Raw genomic sequence first — 21738 nt, forward strand, 5'->3', positions numbered from 1 at the left:
TACTTCTGTCTACGTACCATATGTGCATTATAAGGATAACGTCTAGCACATTACGTGAACATGCTAACGTACAGAGAACTCAGGGGAAAGTGAGATTTCGTTCTTCTCTGTCCTGGTAAAGGATAAAAATAGGAGAAGAGATCGAGATGAGAAGAAATCAGTTCACAGCATTTTCAATTCTCACCTCTTCAGGTGAAGGTGATTTTCTCCAGAGGGTTCAAGGTACGACATGTTCACACTAACTTACACCTCATCAGAGCTCTGTAGGCTTCTGTCTGCTTTATATGGGACACACGAACCGCGCCAGCTGAGCCGCCACTACTCAAACATGATGTCAGATCTAACGAATCCGACACGCGGACTGGAGCAAGGTGCTGACGTAGCTTCTGCATTAAATATGAACTGAGGAGGAACATTTGGGGATTCGACTGGACATCAAACCATCATCTGCTTTCGGAAGAACTAATAAGCCTGTCGTGCTTCAATCTTTAATCTACCCCCGACTTCTATCTATCTAACACTGCCTGTGAGGCTGCATGTGTTACCTCAAACATAATTAATACTGTGTCACTTTTAACCGTGACTGTCAAAGGTATGTGGACACCAGCTTGACCATAAGCTTGTTGGGACATCCTGTTCCAAATCATGAGCTTTGCAGTTATAACAGCCTTCACTCATATAGAAAGGCTTGTAAATCTGTAAGTGAGAATTTTGATATTTGGTGCACTGGTCTAACACACATTGAGTTTGAATCTCAGCAGATCCACAGACCTGGCCGGGCGTCCACACAAACACAATTGGTCATATTTGAGAAAAGAAAGGTCATACAGGGATTTCTAGGACTCTTCAATGTCAAAGGTATGTGGACACCAGCTTGACCATAAGCTTGTTGGGACATCCTGTTCCAAATCATGAGCTTTGCAATTCACTCATATAGCAAGGCTTTCAACAAGATTTTGGAATCTGTAAGTGAGTCTCTGTGCTGCCTGACACAGGTGTAAGACAAAAAGCCCTGACTCGCCACTAATGTTCCTTTATACCACATTCATCAAACTGTTAAACAACTCGGACCTGATGGTAAGCATGATGCACAGTCATGCTGGAAACAGATAAGTGGCTCCCCAAACTGTGTCTACAACATTTGGTGATTTGAAAATTTGGTGCACTGTGGTGAGTTTGAATCTCAGCAGATCCACAGACCTGGCCGGGCGTCCACACAAACACAATTGGTCATATTTGAGAAAAGAAAGGTCATACAGGGATTTCCAGGGCTGGTCTATCTACCACTTCCTGTGAGGCTGCATGTGCATGTGTTACCTCAAACATAATTAATACTGTAACACTTTTAACCATGACTTTTAACCATCAAAAGTATGTGGACACCAGCCTGACCATAAGCTTGTTGGGACATCCTGTTCTAAATCATGAGCTTTGCAATTATAATAGACATATAATAGACACTCATCCCAACGGTGTTCATTGGGGTTCAGGTCAAGGTTTTGTACATGCCACTAATGTTCCTTTATACCACATATATAACTGTTGAACAACTCAGACCTCATGGTGAGCATGAAGCACAGTCATGCTGGAACAGATAAGTGGCTCCCCAAACTGTTGCCACAACATTTGGTGATTTGGAAATTTGGTGCACTGTGGTGCAACAGTCTAACAAACTAGCTAAACTCATGAGTTTGGATCTCAGCAGATCCACAGACCTGGCTGGGCGTCCACACAAACACAGTTGACCATGTTTTAGAACAGAAAGGACGAACAGGATTTTCCAGGACTGGTCCGGGTTCCTACTTCAGCTTAATGCAGCTCTCTGTGTCCAACACAGCTCTATGTGGGACCCCAACACTGGTAGGTGATAAAAAAGTGGCCGCATATTGAAAACGTGTCGGATGTGTTCTCCATGTTTACTAGTCTAGCTATTTAGAAACAATAGCTGACGTCACATTCGAGAATTATTAAGAGATGTGTGTATGGGTAAACAAAAACAACTTTGATTTAGTATGTTCTCGCCTGCCCTGAAATTGTACATCTGAAACAATATCTGGTGGTCGAGCAGAAGAGATTGATTTGTCTTTTAAAAAGTGAAATGAACTAAATTGGGACAGAAACCGTGGTAAAATGGGGGTGGTGGGTGAACAAGTGCACGTATCTAAAACCTTACCATGTTTTTATTGACTCATTTCACGTCCTGTACCCAGTGTACCCAGACCCCACTTTCAGAACCACTTGTATATGAAATTGTTAAACGTCACATGATGTCGACTGCTTATTACTGAAACCTTTATATGAATCTTGAATTAAGAGAATTGCAGTGGGTGGACGTTACAGTCAAAAGAAAACAACATGAACGTACTACTTCATCACCATGAGGAAGATGCACCAGGCTGAATAATAAAAGCTAAATGAAAAACGTGTGTGTGGTGTGTAAGGTCCACATTTAATCATCTTTTCTTTAATACATTACACCCACATCTGCATTAATAAGGGAATAGTGGCGCAGTGCGTGTGCGTGCACGTGTGTGTATGTGTGTCTGTCAAGGTGTCAGGCTGAGCTCAGCAGTGCAACAGACGTAATTTTTGGTCATGTGGTAGTCAGTGCATGAATCAGTGAGTCCTGCTGCTCCAAAAGCAGGAGGCAAAATGTCACCGATACACTCACGCACGAGCACGCTCACACGCACGTACACACACACGGTGCACAAGCACGCTCAGACATATGGGGATTTTATCTTCTCGGGATGTAGAAGATAAAACTAGTGGCACTAAAACAAAGGACCTTTAGAATATAAGAACCCAGGAATGTAGGTCTCTGGGAACACAAGAACGTAACAACATATGACATCATGGGAATATAGAACCCCAAAAACAAAGAACCTCAGGAACACAGAACCCTAATAATACCGAGCCCAAGAAATAAAGAACTGTAGGTACATCCTTTCTTAGGCTGACCTGGGAAAGAAAGGTTGAGAGTTCAAATCCCAGCTCTGCCATACAGCCACTGTTGGGCCCTTGAGCAAGGCGCTTAACCCTCTCAGCTCCAGGGGTGCTGTACAATGGCTAACTATGCACTTGGACCCCAGCTTCCAAACAAGCTGGTATATGCGAAAAATGAATTTCACTGTACTGAACACCTGTATATGTATATATGACAAATAAAGGCATTCTATAACTCTGGGAAACATGGGCCCCTTTGAGTACAGGACCATGAAGACAAAAGGCTCTTTAAACATGTCATCTTACAGCACATAAAAATATGTACTGTGTTAAGTGACAGCTGTTTTCTAAAGTATTACCAAGCCCATGTGGCTGCATTCATTACAGTAGCAAGATGGTTTCTCGTGCAATGCCGTCCGAGAGCTCAAAAGTTGAGAACAGTTAACACTGGTTCTTGGCTTTGCCCCACACAGACTGGGATCTCTCCAGATTTCCTGAATCTTTTCCCAATATTATGAACAGTATATGGTGACAGACTATATTATTTGCAATCTTGCATTAAGAAATGATCTGTTTGAACTGATTGGCAGTTTAACTCATGAAGTTTGCAACTGGTTACTGAGACTGACAGAAACAGAGGCCACACCTCCATCATTGAGACTGACCGGTACAGAGGTCACGCCTCTTACTGAAATTGTTTGTTTGTTTAATTCATCATGCCATGCCATGTCATGCCATAGTGGTTAGAGCGTTTGTGTGACTATGAGGGTGTAGAGTTTAATTTTTTTTTTTTTCATAACTTAGATGGTGTTTTTAAGTGCAAGTGCTTCCACAAATGTAAGCAGTTTTTGGGGAGGTACTGAGGTGAAGATTTCCTTGTAGTTGTTTGTATGGTAGAATCCATGAATAGAGGATGTGTTTGATAGAAGTTCTTGATCAACAGATCAACTGAGTACAGTGGCCACACCTCTGTCATTGAGGCTGACTGGTACAGAGGATATGCCTCATTCACTGGGACTGAGAGATGCTTTGAGAGGCCTGTGGTTTTGTGTTAGCATGCTTGTATATACGAAACATTTGTCTTAATATCCATAATCAATAGATGGAGATCTGTTGTACAGTGGACCCTTGACTTATGAATTTAATTGGTTCTGAAGGGCTGTTCTTAAGTCAAAATGTTCGTAAGTTAAACCTATTTTTCCCCATAAGAAATCATGTAAATAGAATTAATCTGTGTCAGACCTCCTGTCTTAAATGGTCTTTTTTGTTATAAATACAAGTATAAATCTTAGAATATAGAATAGACATTTCTGTAATAAACAATAATAAACAATACACAGTAGTACTGTACATAAACACACATCACATTTCAGCACAGTACGTGTGCTGTACCATACACCATAATACATTGTATCTACCAGAAACAACAATAACTCTCATATTTCTCTATTATTTCCCTCTTTATTTCAATAATGTTGTATTTTGTAGGTGTAATTTCACGAAAGAATAACTTCCTTCTTCTCTCTTACTCAATGTCCCCTGTCTGATACACAGTGACCGATACTGGCAAAAGTAATTATACAACAACAAAAAACTACGCTTTCTCTGCACCTTCTTTGGGGACATTTTAATATTGAATTTTACAAAATATAAAGAAAACACAGGAAAAACACTGTCCGCTGTCTGAATGTTTGCTCACTGGCTCACTGTGTATATATATATACATATATATACCTGTATATAAATAGAGAGAGAGGGAGAGAGAGACGGTCGGAGTCAACTTGTTTGTGACGTCACGTGTTTTGCGAATTTCAGTTCGTAATCCGAAATTTGTTCGTACGTTAAGTTAAAAAAGATCGTTCGTAACCCAAAATGTTCGTATGGTAAACCGTTCGTAACTCAAGGGTCTACTGTAATTCCTGACGTTTAAAAATAACTCTCTTCACCTGTAGTTTTTTGCCTTGATTTTGCCCTGAAGAAAGCAACCAGTTATGGGGCACAAACAGAGGAACAAACTGCAACCAAGAACTCCTCCATCACTCCTTCTAAATCAGACAGAAGGATTGTCTGGTGGAGAGACACAGAAATGATTCCTAATCCAGCCTTTCCTCTCTCAGACACAACCAACTGTAGAGCAGCCAGCCAGCCCAAACTGTCTCATACCCCTTTTCCACCGACGCGGAATGGTCCCGGTTCTGGTTCGCGGACTTGATTTTGAACCAGTTCCATGTGTTTCCACCGAAAAAGAGGTTCCAGACAGCGAACTAGCGTTCTAATCTGGCACCACAGAATACTTGGTTTTTCAGCACCAATCGTGACGTAATCTGAGGGCGTGTCAGAGTGTAGAGGTTTGGAGTGCTTTGCTAAACCACTGTGCTGCTGTCTCGTATGGAGCTTGACGCTGCATTTTTATCTTTTAAAGTTCACCTGATTACATTTTGAGCCAGTTTGCCGCTGATATTTTCAAAGCACCTTAAAAAAGATGAACTGTGTGATACGACGTGGTAAAAGTGACCCAGACAGTACAAAAAACGCTTAACGTGAAAAATAAAGCGTAACGTGGCTTGTTGTACTAAAACAATGACCGATGCATTAGGGCAGTACAGAGCACTTATAACCAGTACATAGCATTTATATCCAGTAATAACGGTGAGAAATGTCATGTTTCTGTGTCGTACTTTTAGTACATTCTGCCACGTTACGCTTTATTTTTTACGTGATTTAGATCCCTGAGCTGCATAAACACCACACGTCAAGTAAATCCAGTTAAACTCAGATACATGTTGTAATTTAGAGTGGATTTGATGGTTATTTCACACAGATGTTTGTTCGTGTTGTGGAACTTTAGTGATATATAAACTTTAGCAAATCGCTTTTCACGTCAATGAATTAAAGAAAACAACAACTGCGACAAACACGTCTACATCTTCTTATCACCCATAGCTGATCGATGCTTTTTGCATAAAAATGAACATCTGTAACAACAGCACAAATGCTCGCACATAATCTACAGTACACGCTCCGCCATGATATTACTGCTCTTAACTTTCGCCCACCGTTGATGATGCATGCTTGGTTCTAAAAAACTGGTGGAAACGCGGGTCGGTTCTCTACAGAACACCAAGGTTCTAAGAAACCTGAACAGAACCGGTTCAAGAACCATGGTTCGTCTGGTGGAAAAGCGCTATCACTAATGAAGAATTAGTGCATTACACTGCTGCACTCTACAGACAGTAGAGTTCTGGATGTGTTGTATGTGTTGCACATGTGCAGCGCTTGAGGAAATTCATGCTCCTCTCACAGAAAAAAGAAAGAGAGAAAGTTTAAAAGAATTCTGAAAACTTTCTGTGTTTGAAGCCACAGGCTAAACAACAACGTGCAGAGAACTTTGCAGATTGCTAACTTTATCTAACTACATTCATTATTAACGTGTGAGAGTTAATAACCTTGGCTTCTGGGAAGAATATAAAAGTGAGGCATGAAAAAGAAACAGGATGTGAAGTCTGTAACAATTACACAAATAAGAAAGAATCCAAGTTCCACGTGCACTGTTACATAACTCTCACATCTCTGAACAAAAACCAGAGACCTCCATCACCAAAACACCAGCAGAGAGAGAATCCTTCACAGCAATGATGTTCCAACCCGTTAGTACAGTTCCGAAGTCTGTTAAATCCCTTCCAGGGCGCACTGAAGCTGTTCTGGTCACCGGGGTGGAGACGACTACATTGTATGATTACGTAAAGACCTGGACACTATCAAACCCTACAGGGGTGTGTGTGTGTGTGTGTGTGTGTGTGTGTGTGTGTGTGTGTGTGTGTGTGTGTATATGTGTGTGTGTGTGTGTATATGTGTACACAATACCAGTACAGCATAGTACAAAAGAAAGTCAAATTCGTACTTTTCTATCAGATCCAGCGTCACTCCGGGTACCAGCTTGGCACTTTTCTGCATACAAAACCTGCATAGAGAAAAAGAGAGAGAGAACATGAGGGTACTGTAACCAAGTACAGATGCCACACCTCCTTTACGGGGCACGACAGGTACAGAGGCCACACCTACAGCACCAAGACCGACAGGTAAAGAAGCCACTACCGGCTTAATGGAACTAACAGGTAAAGACCACGCCACCTTTCCAGAGACAGACTGGTACAGAGGCCACACCTCAGTCATTGAGAATGACTGGTACGGACACACCTCCTATACCAGGACTGACACATGCAGAGGCCATTTCTCCTTTACTGGGACTTACTGGTACAGAGGCCACACCTCCTTTAAAACGACCAACAGGTAGAGCCCACACTGACTTTACTGAAACTGACAAGTACAGGGGCGACACCTCTTTTACAGGGACTGACAGGTACAGAGGCCACACCTCCTTTAAAAGTACCAACAGGTACAGAGGCCACACCTCCTTTAAAAAGACCAACAGGTAGAGCCCACACCGACTTTACTGAGACTGACAAGTACAGGGGCGACACCTCTTTTACTGGGACTGACAGGTACAGAGGCCACACCTCCTTTAAAAGTACCAACAGGTACAGAGGCCACACCTCCTTTAAAAGTACCAACAGGTACAGAGGCCACACCTCCTTTAAAAGGACCAACAGGTAGAGCCCACACCGACTTTACTGAGACTGAAAGGTACAGGGGCCACACCTCTTTTACTGGCACTGACAGGTACAGAGGCCACACCTCCATCACTGAGACTGACACGTGCAGAGGCCACGCCTCCTTTACTGGGACTAACATATGCAGAACCCACACCTCCTATAATGGGACTAACAGGTAGGGCCCATGCCACCTTTACTGAGACTAACAGCTACAGAGGCCATGCCTCGTTCACTGGGACTGAGAGGTACAATGGCCACACCTCTGTCATTGAGACTGACCGCTATGGAAGACACACCTCCTTTACCAGGACTGTTCGGTACAAAGGCCACACCTCCTTCACTGAGACTGACAGGTACAGAGGGCACGCCTCCTTTACTGGGACTGTGTGTAATGACCATTCCTTGCATGTCTAACATAGATTTGATAAGTAAAGTCATGAGTATATAATGGACCAGTGCCCTGTCCTGTTTGTATTTCTGCTAGGTGCCCAGTATTTCTGAGGTGGCTCACACTGGACCGACCACAGCCTTGATTAATGTAAACAGAATGAGAAAAATGTCCAAACAGACTCCAAACCCTGATCTGTTTCTGACAGACTGTTGAAAACAAGGTACTTCTGTCTCTTACAAGGTGGTACAGAACGTAACAGGGATTACTAAAGTCTTACCAGCGTAGAGCGATTTTGATGGGCGTGGTGAGGCAGGAGGTGAACAGGTCAGCAGGGAGGTCAGGGTTCATAGGCAGGAGCTCGTTAGCTTCACACGCTGCAAGCTGGATGCAGTTCTTCATGGATGGTGGAAGCGGCATCTGGGCCAGAGGGTGGTTGGGGTTTATCGCTGCTACCTGCTGGGCAGAAAATAGTTACCAGGTAGTTAAAAATACTTTCATGATGGAGACAGATTTTGTAGGTAGTTTGATCAGCATCCTTTACAACGGTGCATGGAATAGAGGTCAGGTCAGAAAGAAAAACCCTAATGGTCACCTGATACTAAGAGGGAATTTGTCTAATTGGTGGAATGTAATCCACTAAAAACAGGTCTGCCATGATAAAGAACACGCAGGAACATAAGTGGCACTGCCCACAGTCGAGCAATCTTTGCGTTGCCATGATACATTTTGTTGCCTTGTACCTGTACTGAGCAATGACAAAAAAGTTGAATCTATCTATCTATCTATCTATCCATCCATCCATCCATCCATGAGGCTTCAGTGCAGGAAAGATGTTCAAGTCCAAGTTCAAGATGATCACATGTACAAGGGGCGACACACCCGGTCCTGGCTGCCCCCCAGGACTGCACTCTCAGTACAGTAAAAACAGAGCTGAACTTCCTCACCCAATGTACCAAATACCACCACATTTAAACCCAATTCTTCCCCAAATTCAACAACATCATCACTGACTTTAACTCCCTCCCTGACCCCAAACTGCCCCACCAACCAGGGGAGCATGGAGAGAGCTGCACATTACCAGCACTCTACACACACCTGCCACTAAGTGAGGGACAGTGGGTGACCATGTCTCACACACACACACACACACACACCTGCCACCAGGTGAGGGACAGTTGGCGACCATGTCACACAGACACACACACACACACACACACACACACACACACTAAATACACATTTTTGTACTTACTGCTTACGTTTAGTATTATTACTGTCACTCTATTATTTGTATTTTTTTTTTTTTACTTTTATTATTTTTTATAGATACACTGTTGTTACTACTTGCACTGTTTTTCTTAAATTTGTATATGTATACCTGTAACATTTCATATATTGTATATTTTCTATTGTTATTATTTTCTTTTTATTATTTTTCCTAAATATGTAACTAAGCTTTGGCAATACGAATGCCCATATTTTGTCATGCCAATAAAGCTACGGTTCAGTTTAAAAAAGCAGGGGCTTCAGTCTCTACAAGCATGACCATGTAAAGCTTACTCGACTGTGGACAGCATCACAGCTTGTTCCAGCACGTTTTAATTCATGGCAAATCTGATGTAGTAGTCTTAGAATTTTTTTTTATGTGTAGATATTTTTTTAAACCAGCAAAAAAAAAAAAAAACACTAGTCTGTAAAAAAAAAAAACCTTGAAACCCGCCAGGATTTTATATTGATTTTTTAGACACAGACACACACACACGTCTGCAGTTCAACTCTATTACAGAGGTGAGTTTAGTTTAGCTAAAGTAAGAGGAAAGGTGACTTTCTTCCCTTTTCACTTTTTACCCGACATGGTAAAGTGTTATTGATGAGCGGAGAAATACAATCCTGCTCTTTTCTCCTCAATCACCCTCGCTCTCTCCATCACCACCTGACCCCTGAACGTACAGGTATACAGACTCTGCAGAGCGCTGGTGTAATGTGAACTTTACTGATAAAGCTGAGCTGGCTTACAGTGGATAACTGAGGGCATAAACTGTAAGGTAAAGAGAAAGTGTAATAAAGCAGTGGTTTATAAATGCTCCCAAAACCTCACCAACAACCTGAAACCCACCGACCCCCCCGACTCAGAAAAAATACAAATCCTTTGGCCCTGAAGACACAAAATACAAGCAATGGCACATAAATACACACACTCTGCACACATCATACAAGAAGTATGTATGTGGTGTATAGTGTATGTATGGTAGATGCATAGGGTATGTTGTATAGTGTGGAAGGTGTAAGTATAATGTGTATGTTTAGCATGTAGTGTATGTTGCACAGTGTGTATAGTATAACACATACATAATAATACATATGATGTATATGGTATGAGTAATGGATGGTGTACATTGTATGGTGTACAGAGGATAGTAAGTAATGTTTGGTGTATAGTGAATGGTGTATAGTGAATAATGTATAGTGTACAGTGGAGGGTGTATAGTGAGTAATGTATGGTGTACAGTGTAGGTTTATAGTGATTAGTGTATGGTGTATAGTGATTGGTGTATAGTGATTAGTGTATAGAGGTTAGTGTATGGTGTATAGTGAGTAATGTATGGTGCACAGTGGATTGTGCATAGTGAATGATGTATAGTGAGAATTGGTGTACAGTGGATGGTGTACAGTGAACAATGGATGGTGTACAGTGAATAGTGTATAGTGATTAGTGGATGGTGTATAGTGAGTAATGTATAGTGTACAGTGGATGATGTATAGTGTACAGTGGATGGTGTACAGTTAGTAATGTATAGTGTACAGTGGATAATGTATAGTGTACAGTGGATGGTGTAGTGAGTAATGTATAGTGTACAGTGGATAATGTATAGTGTACAGTGGATGATGTATAGTGTACAGTGGATGGTGTATAGTGAGTAATGTATAGTGTACAGTGGATAATGTATAGTGTACAGTGGATGGTGTATAGTGAGTAATGTATAGTGTACAGTGGATGGTGTATAAGAGAGGGTGTATACTGAGTAATGTATAGCATACAGTGGAGGTTGTATAGTGAGTAATGTATGGTGTATAGTGGAGGGTGTATAGTGAGTAATGTATGGTGTATAGTGGAGGGTGTATAGTTAGTAATGTATAGTGTACAGTGGATAATGTATAGTGTACAGTGGATGGTGTATAGTGAGTAATGTATAGTGTACAGTGGATAATGTATAGTGTACAGTGGATGGTGTATAGTGAGTAATGTATAGTGTACAGTGGATGGTGTATAGTGAGTAATGTATAGTGTACAGTGGATGGTGTATAAGAGAGGGTGTATACTGAGTAATGTATAGCATACAGTGGAGGTTGTATAGTGAGTAATGTATGGTGTATAGTGGAGGGTGTATAGTGAGTAATGTATGGTGTATAGTGGAGGGTGTATAGTTAGTAATGTATAGTGTACAGTGGATGGTGTATAGTGAGTAATGTATAGTGTACAGTGGATGGTGTATAGTGAGTAATGTATAGTGTACAGTGGATGGTGTATAGTGAGTAATGTATGGTGTATAGTGGAGGGTGTATAGTGAGTAATGTATAGTGTACAGTAGAGGGTGTATAGTGAGTAATGTATAGTGTACAGTGGATGGTGTATAGTGAGTAATGTATAGTGTACAGTAGAGGGTGTATAGTGAGTAATGTATAGTGTACAGTACAGGGTGTATAGTGAGTAATGTATAGTGTACAGTAGAGGGTGTATACTGAGTAATGTATAGTGTACAGTGGATGGTGTATAGTGGGCAGTTGTAGCCTAGCGGTTAAGGTACTGGACTAGTAACCAAAAAGTTGCCGGTTCAAGCCCCACCACTGCCAGGTTGCCACTGTTGGGCCCTTGAGCAAGACCCTTAACCCTCAATTGCTCAGACTGTATACTGTCACTATACTGTAAGTCGCTTTGGATAAAAGCGTCCGTTAAATGCCTAAAATGTAAATGTATAGTGTACAGTGGATGGTGTATAGTGAGTAATGTATAGCGTACAGTGGAGGTTGTATAGTGAGTAATGTATAGCGTACAGTGGAGGTTGTATAATGAGTAATGTATGGTGTATAGTGGATGGTGTATAGTGAGTAATGTATAGTGTACAGTGGAGGTTGTATAGTGAGTAATGTATGGTGTATAGTGGAAGGTGTATAGTGAGTAATGTATAGTGTACAGTGGATGGTGTACAGTGAGTAATGTATAGTGTACAGTGTATGGTGTATAGTGAGTAATGTATAGCGTACAGTGGAGGTTGTATAGTGAGTAATGTATGGTGTATAGTGGATGGTGTATAGTGAGTAATGTATAGTGTACAGTGGATGGTGTATAGTGAGTAGTGTATGGTGTACAGTGAGTAATGTATAGTGTACAGTAGATGGTGTATGGTGAGTAATGTATAGCGTACAGTGGAGGTTGTATAGTGGAGGGTGTATAGTGAGTAATGTATAGTGTACAGTGGATGGTGTATAGTGAGTAATGTATAGTGTACAGTGGATGGTGTATAGTGAGTAGTGTATGGTGTACAGTGAGTAATGTATAGTGTACAGTGAGTAATGTATAGTGTACAGTGGATGGTGTATAGTGAGTAATGCATAGTGTACAGTGGATAGTGTATAGTGAGTAATGTATAGTGTACAGTGGATGGTGTATAGTGAGTAATGTATAGTGTACAGTGGATGGTGTATAGTGAGTAGTGGATGGTGTATAGTGAGTAATGTATAGTGTACAGTGGATAGTGTATAGTGAGTAATGTATAGTGTACAGTGGATGGTGTATAGTGAGTAATGTATAGTGTACAGTGAGTAATGTATAGTGTACAGTGGATGGTGTATAGTGAGTAATGTATAGTGTACAGTGGATGGTGTACAGTGAGTAATGTATGTAAATAGTGATGTATAGTGTTTCTCTGACCTCCAGCTCCTGCTCTCTCTGTAGAGCAAACTGTTTGAAGGACTTGACGATGATGCCAGCATTAGAGCAGTCATACACAAAGATGGACGGACTGCCCATCCACGTCTGCAGGTCGTATATAGACAGAGGGATGTACTGTGTGTAGTTCTGTAAGAGATACAGAAATATCTAGTGAGGCCTCTACATAGATGCATTTTCTGCATTTTCTTTTGCTGCCTACTGAGGTGCCTTAATTCTAAGCAATAATCTGACTGAATAAAGAGGGAGCATCCAATGCTTCCTTAGCGGAAAAGACAGTCCCAGCACTCAGTGCGGCAACTTATCTCACAAAAAATTACAAATATGGCAGACGAGAGTTCCTTTCAAATCGAAATAAATTCTTAACTTTTAATTTGTATAAAGGTGAACAAGTGTCATTTATTTGCAAATCTAGGCCAGTCAAGGACAGTTTAACCAGTTTCGGTACACTAGGAAAGATGTTAGCTGGCATGCAAGCGGGTTGTGCCACCTCAGCACACTGATTTGAATGACCTGAAGCTAACTGTGTTAGCTTAGTATGTAAATATTTTGGTGACGTAATTGCTATAATCGCTGTCCAAGTAGTGCATCCCAATGATATGCCTTATGAGTTTGATGTCTTATTAGAATCCTCTCTACTGTGGCAGCTGCCCAGGTAGACAGTAGGCAACAAGGCAGCTCACTAGGTTTTCAGACAGAGCCCTGGTTTCCTCCCACAAGGGCAATCGGAGCTACTAAAAACTGCCCTTTTCAGAGAGAACATAGAACTTTCTCTGCTTTATAGACACTTTTCTATAATAACAGAACCACATTCTAACACAGAAAAATGCCCCCCAGCTTCATCTCCACACACACACACACACTTCAAGCTGATTTTCACTTAGCATTTGGATATTTTGTCATTTATATTTCATATGAAAGGTTTTGAGAGCGTTTGTACCTTGTTGAAGACCCAGATCTCTCCGTTGACGGTGGGCCGGGGAACACCGTGACCATTATAGTGAAACAGGACGCGCTCTTCTTTAGCATTCCGTCTCAAAGATGTACACAGCTTCTTCACTTCATCCACGGTGGGGTCCAAACTCTGCTTATAGCGTGCCTGTGGGACAGGAGGACAAAACAGTGATCAGTGAGCGCAAGGCAGGAATACCCTGGACCAGGTGCCAATCCATCCAACCTTCACAGACACAGTCAATCACATCTGTGCAACACCCAAATGGTCGATAGCACCTCTGAGATTAAAACCCAGATCTCAGCAGTGGTGTAAAAGCATAAGACAGTTGTGCCACCCGAGCGCTTGAAAAAATATTCTAAATATCCAAACAATTCCACGTTTATTGCGCTTTCCGACTCTGTTGGTTTTTCATTAAAATGCTTATTCAAAAATGTTGATGATTTTTTTTTTTTATGTGAGGTAGAAGAAAAAAACAAGAATCTTAAAGAAAGACCTTTAAACAGTAGCGAAAATCACTGCGAGTCTGTGTGAGCCAAGCATGAAAGATGTGATACACGTGTGGCACCAGGTATTACACCTTTGCGGCCCCATGTGAGTAATTATTATGTATATTTATGGTTCTATGGCAGGGTTGTTAGCTCTCATTTAAAATCTCTCACACCACCATTTAAACTGCTTACATTCAATTAAATACAAATAAATATACAAGGACATCAGTTCAATTTCCCACACATTCAGCCTATAGCAGTTTATCTACACATACTCACCCTACACCCTATTCACCCTACACATACTCACCCTACACCCTATTCACCCTACACCCTATTCACCCTACACATACTCACCCTACACCCTATTCACCCTACACATACTCACCCTACACCCTATTCACCCTACACATACTCTTACACATACTCACCCTACACCCTATTCACCCTACACATACTCACCCTACACCCTATTCACCCTACACATACTCACCCTACACATACTCACCCTACACCCTATTCACCCTACACATACTCTTACACATACTCACCCTACACCCTATTCACCCTACACATACTCACCCTACACCCTATTCACCCTACACATACTTACCCTACACCCTATTCACCCTACACATACTCACCCTACACCCTATTCACCCTACACATACTCACCCTACACATACTCACCCTACACCCTATTCACCCTACACATACTCACCCTACACATACTCACCCTACACCCTATTCACCCTACACATACTCTTACACATACTCACCCTACACCCTATTCACCCTACACATACTCACCCTACACCCTATTCACCCTACACATACTCACCCTACACCCTACACATACTCACCCTACACCCTATTCACCCTACACATACTCACCCTACACCCTATTCACCCTACACATACTCCTACACATACTCACCCTACACCCTATTCACCCTACACATACTCACCCTACACCCTATTCACCCTACACATACTCACCCTACACATACTCACCCTACACCCTATTCACCCTACACATACTCACCCTACACCCTATTCACCCTACACATACTCACCCTACACCCTATTCACCCTACACCCTATTCACCCTACACATACTCACCCTACACCCTATTCACCCTACACATACTCACCCTACACATACTCACCCTACACATACTCACCCTACACCCTATTCACCCTACACATACTCACCCTACACCCTATTCACCCTACACATACTCACCCTACACATACTCACCCTACACATACTCACCCTACACCCTATTCACCCTACACATACTCACCCTACACCCTATTCAGCCTACACCCTATTCAGCCTACAGCAGTTTATCCACACATACTCACCCTATTCACCCTACACATACTCACCCTACACCCTATTCACCCTACACATACTCACCCTACACCCTATTCACCCTACACATACTCACCCTACACCCTATTCAGCCTACACCCTATTCAGCCTACAGCAGTTTATCCACACATACTCACCCTACACCCTATTCACCCTACACATACTCACCCTACACCCTATTCACCCTACACATACTCACCCTACACCCTATTCAGCCTACACCCTATTCAGCCTACAGCAGTTTATCCACACATACTCACCCTACACCCTATTCAGCCTACAGCAGTTTATCCACACATACTCACCCTATTCACCCTACACATACTCACCCTACACCCTATTCACCCTACACATACTCACCCTACACCCTATTCACCCTACACATACTCACCCTACACCCTATTCAGCCTACACCCTATTCAGCCTACAGCAGTTTATCCACACATACTCACCCTACACCCTATTCAGCCTACACCCTATTCAGCCTACAGCAGTTTATCCACACATAATCACCCTACACCCTATTCAGCCTACACCCTATTCAGCCTACAGCAGTTTATCCACACATAATCACCCTACATATTCATCCTACAGCAGTTTATTCTCACATTCACCCTACACACTCACCCTACACCCTATTCAGCCTACATTTACATTTGCAGCATTAAGCAGACGCTTTTATCCAAAGCAACTTACAACAATCACAGAATACAAGCAATTTAGAGCTAAGGGCCTTGCTCAGGGGCCCCACAGTGGCAACTTGCTAATGGTGGGTCTTGAACCGACAATCTCACAGTTACTAGCCCAGTACCTTAACTGCTGGGCTACCACTGTCCTACACCCCACTGCAGTTGATCCACCACATATTTAGCCTATAGTAGTTTATGTTCAACCTATAGCAATCAGTAATATCTATTACTGCAAAAATTACTGTGTAAGAAACAATGCTTGAGGAAGTACAGATTTAGCTTACTTACTCCACGTATCTGAAGAGAGTAAACGTGACAGGTGTTAAAAGTTGTGGTGTGACACTGGCTGATGGAATCACATTGTTTGAAATCAATTCTTACGTAGCACGTGCGTCACACTGTATTTTAAGAGCTTTTGGGAAAGAAAGGTGCCTCTATTTATAAAGCGAGATACAGACAGGAAGAGACAGACAGAGAAAGAGAAGAAGATGGAGTAAGCTTTAATGCATGTGTATGTGTATGTGTGCAAGTGTTCCAGAAGCACTTAGCAAGGAACTGTGTGTGTTCTTCTTCCCACTGATGGTTCCTAATGGAATGGGAGACAGTAGGGTCAAAAACATCCGGCCAATGATCAATGGAATATGTTTACCAGCTCAGTAATTCACTTCCTGTTTATATTATTCATTAATTCACTCATTCATATGTTTATTTGTATATCTACGTTGTTGTTTTGTTAGTTTAGGTAATTACAAACATCTTTTGTACTGCCTGTGGTCTACAAAAAGCTAAACACAAGCCGGACATGTTCGTCCACACGTTTGGTGATGCCTGCAGCCTTCAGAAGGATCTGCAGAGTGCTATCTAATGACTGAATGTCTACACAGACGTGATAGTGAGGGCTGGTCAAATAGAATCTCTATTGCTGCTGCAATTGCGGCCTCTGCTGGCTGGTCAAGGAGCTGCACAAAGTTGATGAATAATGGAGAGCAGTGCGTGACTGTGTACGTGATACTGATCCCTGTGTGAACCCGCCTCATGAAGGTAAATAGAAGCAAATGACAACTGTACACTTGTCAGAGGGATCATGCAATAGGTACAGCCTTCCTCGGCCAGGGCAGGGGACGAGAGCAGTAGAGGAGATACAACTGGGGAAAAGGATATGACTAGATTGGAAATTAAAGGCAGAAATTGGAAGTAAAATGTAGAAATAACATCTAATTTGTGAACCAGTACTGTTGGTTATGAAGAGTTTTGTGAGTGGGTGGAGCAGGTATTTTACGACTAGGGCTGGCATTGATCCGATACTCTGTATCTGTATCGGTCCGATATTGGCCCAAATCACTGGATCGGATATCGGAAGGAAAAAAACGTGTAATCTAATCCGATACTGTTGCTTAATGTAAATAACACTTAATGTAAATAACACTTAATGTAAATAACACAATGTAAATAAAGCAACTGTTTGTGTGTAAAGCAAATAACACAAAAAGACACGTTCCAACAGAGCGCCGTTTATTGCCAGCTCACGCTGCAACTGCCGTAACAAGGTGCATCTTGATGACATCATTAACATGTGCCACTGATCTACAACTCATCTGCAACAGCCATTCAGAAATTAAAACACACTGATCTACTGTACTTAAACTTTTAGCATTTTAAAAAATCATCTATTACTGCCTCATTTAAAAACACTGTTTAAACACAATCAAAAGCATCTACTACTGCCACATTTAAAAACACTGTTTAAACACAATAAAATCATCTATTACTGCCACATCTAAAAACACTGTTTAAACACAATAAAAATCATCTACTACTGCCACATTTAAAAACACTGTTTAAACACAATAAAAATCATCTACTACTGCCACATCTAAAAACACTGTTTAAACACAATAAAAATCATCTATTACTGCCACATCTAAAAACACTGTTTAAACACAATAAAAATCATCTATTACTGGCTCATTTAAAAACACTGTTTAAACACAATAAAATCATCTATTACTGCCACATCTAAAAACACTGTTTAAACACAATAAAAATCATCTATTACTGCCACATTTAAAAACACTGTTTAAACACAATAAAAATCATCTACTACTGCCACATCTAAAAACACTGTTTAAACACAATAAAAATCATCTATTACTGCCACATCTAAAAACACTGTTTAAACACAATAAAAATCATCTATTACTGCCACATTTAAAAACACTGTTTAAACACAATAAAAATCATCTACTACTGCCACAACTAAAAACACTGTTTAAACACAATAAAAATCATCTATTACTGCCACATCTAAAAACACTGTTTAAACACAATAAAAATCATCTATTACTGCCACATTTAAAAACACTGTTTAAACACAATAAAAATCATCTACTACTGCCACATCTAAAAACACTGTTTAAACACAATAAAAATCACTTTATAAATAATAAATCGCTCACCTGAGATAAAGAACCTATCTTGTCCCGGTTTGGAGATCTCTCACATCCTCAACGATTAATCCATTAGTGTTATAAAATAAGACAACCTACACCGTTTCCCATTTTCCTCTTCAAAATCCAGCAGGGATTTTAATAAGCTAAAAACGTGACAGAACTTGAACGGAAAATCTCAACTCTGCGTCAGTTCTAATTGGTCCATCCTGTTTGATTGACATCAGCATCTTCCAGTTGTAGACACTTTTGTTAAACAAGCCAAAAATGCTGCTAAATGTTCTGTGTGTAAAAGTGAAAATAAAAACAGCAGTTTTGTATAAGTGTGATGTTGTAGGTTCTGTATTTATTCCTTTAGAATTATTTAGCATTATTATTTAGATAGCTACTTTAACCATGGTGCATTGAGACATGTATTATTACTGCTTAGTTGTTTGAGAGGAGAAATGACGGTATCGGATTGGTATCGGTATCGGCAGATACTCAATTTGCAGTATCGGTATCGAACATAAAAAAGTGGTATCGAGCCAGCCCTACATTTTACACAACTTTTTTTAGAAATGGGGTTTGAATCTAGTTGTATGTATATTAAACCTGCCTGTTGAGACCCAGCCTGCCTGTTGCTGAATTTTCTTTCTTGTTTAGCATTACATCATTAAAATCGGTGGCCGCTCAACATTCAGAACCACAAACTCAGGTTTGATTTCTTTACTGCCTGAGAATCAGAGATGCTACTCATGGGAAAAATAAGTTTCACCATGCAGTATGACTCAAATCACGACACATACAACCGCTCCATTGTGAAGGAGTGAGAAAAAGTTGCAGGTTTCCATGGTAACAAGACAGGATGGCATTAACACTTGTCTTTTTTGCAGCTGATGTAACCAAGAGATGCTGGAACAAACCAGCATGAGGAACGAGGAGGTTTGAGACGAGGCCGGGCCGAGATGTAAAAGCCGAGGACCGAGCCCATCCTTTTAAAAGCTCAGTAATTTATGTGATACAGAGTAGGGCTGTGCGATGTGACTAAACTGATATCTCGATACGCTTTTGAGAAGTGGTGATATACGATACGATATAATGTAAACTTTAAGTACAGTGGCAGACCACTGCCCGTAGTTTAGCTTGTTTGGTTTACAAGTTATATTAAAAACACAAAATATTGTAATGCGCACAACAGCAGCGCCGCGACCCAGATCAACCACACAGCAGCATAAAATCATAACCGCTGCGTACCTGAGCTTCTGTTTCTCAAATTGCGAATCAAATTTATTTCCGTGTGTTGTTCCATTAGGGATATAATCACATTTTCAACTGTTTTTATCCTCCTATAAGGTAAAAAGCTGTAACCAATCAAGAGAGAGATTGAAATTCTGCCCAAAATCTCAATTTGGAAGCTCTGATTGGATTATACAGCTGTTTTTCAAGGCTTGAACCACGAATAAATCTCTTTCACAAATGAACTGATTCATTTGTATGAGCAAAACGAATGAATCTTTACTATAGATAAGAGCACAGCTCCCTGATTTGATTCCAATGAGTAATTCGTTTGAAAAGAGTCGTTTCTGACTCTTTACTCAGTGATTCAGTTTGCATGTGTGTGCGTGCACGCGCCCACCTGCTCATGCGATAGAGAACGCGTTATGCGCAGCACTTGTGCTCTGTTTTAAATGTTCTCAAATGGTGACCTGTGTATCCTAGACATACTCGATATATATTTATAACATCGTGTAAAAAGTAATAGCAAATATATCAATATTCGCGATATACCGCCCAGCCCTAGTACAGAGGGGAATCATGTTACCCAGAATGCTGAGCAATAACTGTCACTTTAATGAAGAAAAAGAAAAAAGTGATTTATAACCTGCAAGTAATTGTGCCTCAATCAAAAAACAATATCTGCATGCCAGTTGTTTTTCAGTGCAGTGACATCTAAGGAATCAAAGGTTACACACAAAAGTCTTTCTGGATTCTTAAAATCTTCCAATAATGTTATGGACTGTAGATGGTGAACGCCCTAAATTCTACGCATTTAGCATTAAGAATTGTTGTTTTTTTACGTGTTTTGCACATTTTTCTTTACCAAAGTGGCAAACTGTGACTTTTCATTAATGGTCCTTACATGCCAATTATGATGCCAATTAAATTAGTTCATTTTAAATTAACATTAAAAAAGAGCCCTAGGCGCCCAGGTGGCTCAGCGGGATATTCCGCTAGCACACCAGCGTCGAGATTATGAACTTCTCGGTTCGAAACTCGGTGTTGCCACCGGTCGGCTAGGCGCCATGCAGCGAGCATAATTGGCAGTGCCTGCAGGGCGGGATGCCCGGACTATGTGGGTGGGGTTTTCAAACGCTGTGTAAGGACCCTGATTAGCAAATAGAGAGACGTCTGTGCAGAATGCATGGGTGAAAAAGGGTTCCGCACGGGTCGGAGGAGGCGTGAGCAGCAATATACCAAGGTGATAATAGTTTTGGATTTTTCATTATAGTTTAGTTTTATTTCATTGTGACTTTCTTTTCTCTAATTCAGTTAGTTTTAATTAGTTCTTAGAGTGGGTTTGCTAGTTTTTATTAGTTTTTTAATGCTTAGTTTTAGTTTAGTTTTTATTAGTTCTAGTATTAGTTTTTTCATACTGTGGGTTATTTTTCAGGTGCAGGATTCAAAAAGGTCAGAGTAAGTATTGTGTAATAAAAACTCAACAAAAGATACCATTTAAAAAATGTATTCAATTACTGTTGAACAACCAACTGTTTACAAAAACTGTAACAGTCCACAACATAGCAGCCTTAAGTGCAAAATGTGTGTAATACTGCTGTTGAAAATAGTCAATAGACTAAGGACACACATGAACATAATAAATAGGGCTGTCACATGATAAAA

The 21738-nt window shown here is 40.9% G+C and overlaps 1 protein-coding gene across 3 annotated transcripts in view; it reads right to left on the minus strand.

Moving 5' to 3' along the window:
* rptor (regulatory associated protein of MTOR, complex 1) overlaps positions 1-21738 on the minus strand; it is a 151125-nt gene that overhangs the window by 77033 nt on the left and 52354 nt on the right. For all 3 annotated transcript variants that reach the window (XM_062997367.1, XM_062997366.1, XM_062997365.1), the window contains exons 5-8: positions 13839-13997; positions 12881-13027; positions 8228-8403; positions 6848-6907 (exon numbers count right to left, since the gene is read on the minus strand). In XM_062997367.1, coding sequence (XP_062853437.1) covers positions 6848-6907; positions 8228-8403; positions 12881-13027; positions 13839-13997 — 542 coding nt within the window. The remainder of the gene's footprint in view (positions 1-6847; positions 6908-8227; positions 8404-12880; positions 13028-13838; positions 13998-21738) is intronic.

Source organism: Trichomycterus rosablanca, chromosome 6 (genome assembly GCF_030014385.1).
Source record: "Trichomycterus rosablanca isolate fTriRos1 chromosome 6, fTriRos1.hap1, whole genome shotgun sequence".
NCBI classification, from domain to species: Eukaryota; Metazoa; Chordata; class Actinopteri; order Siluriformes; family Trichomycteridae; genus Trichomycterus; species Trichomycterus rosablanca.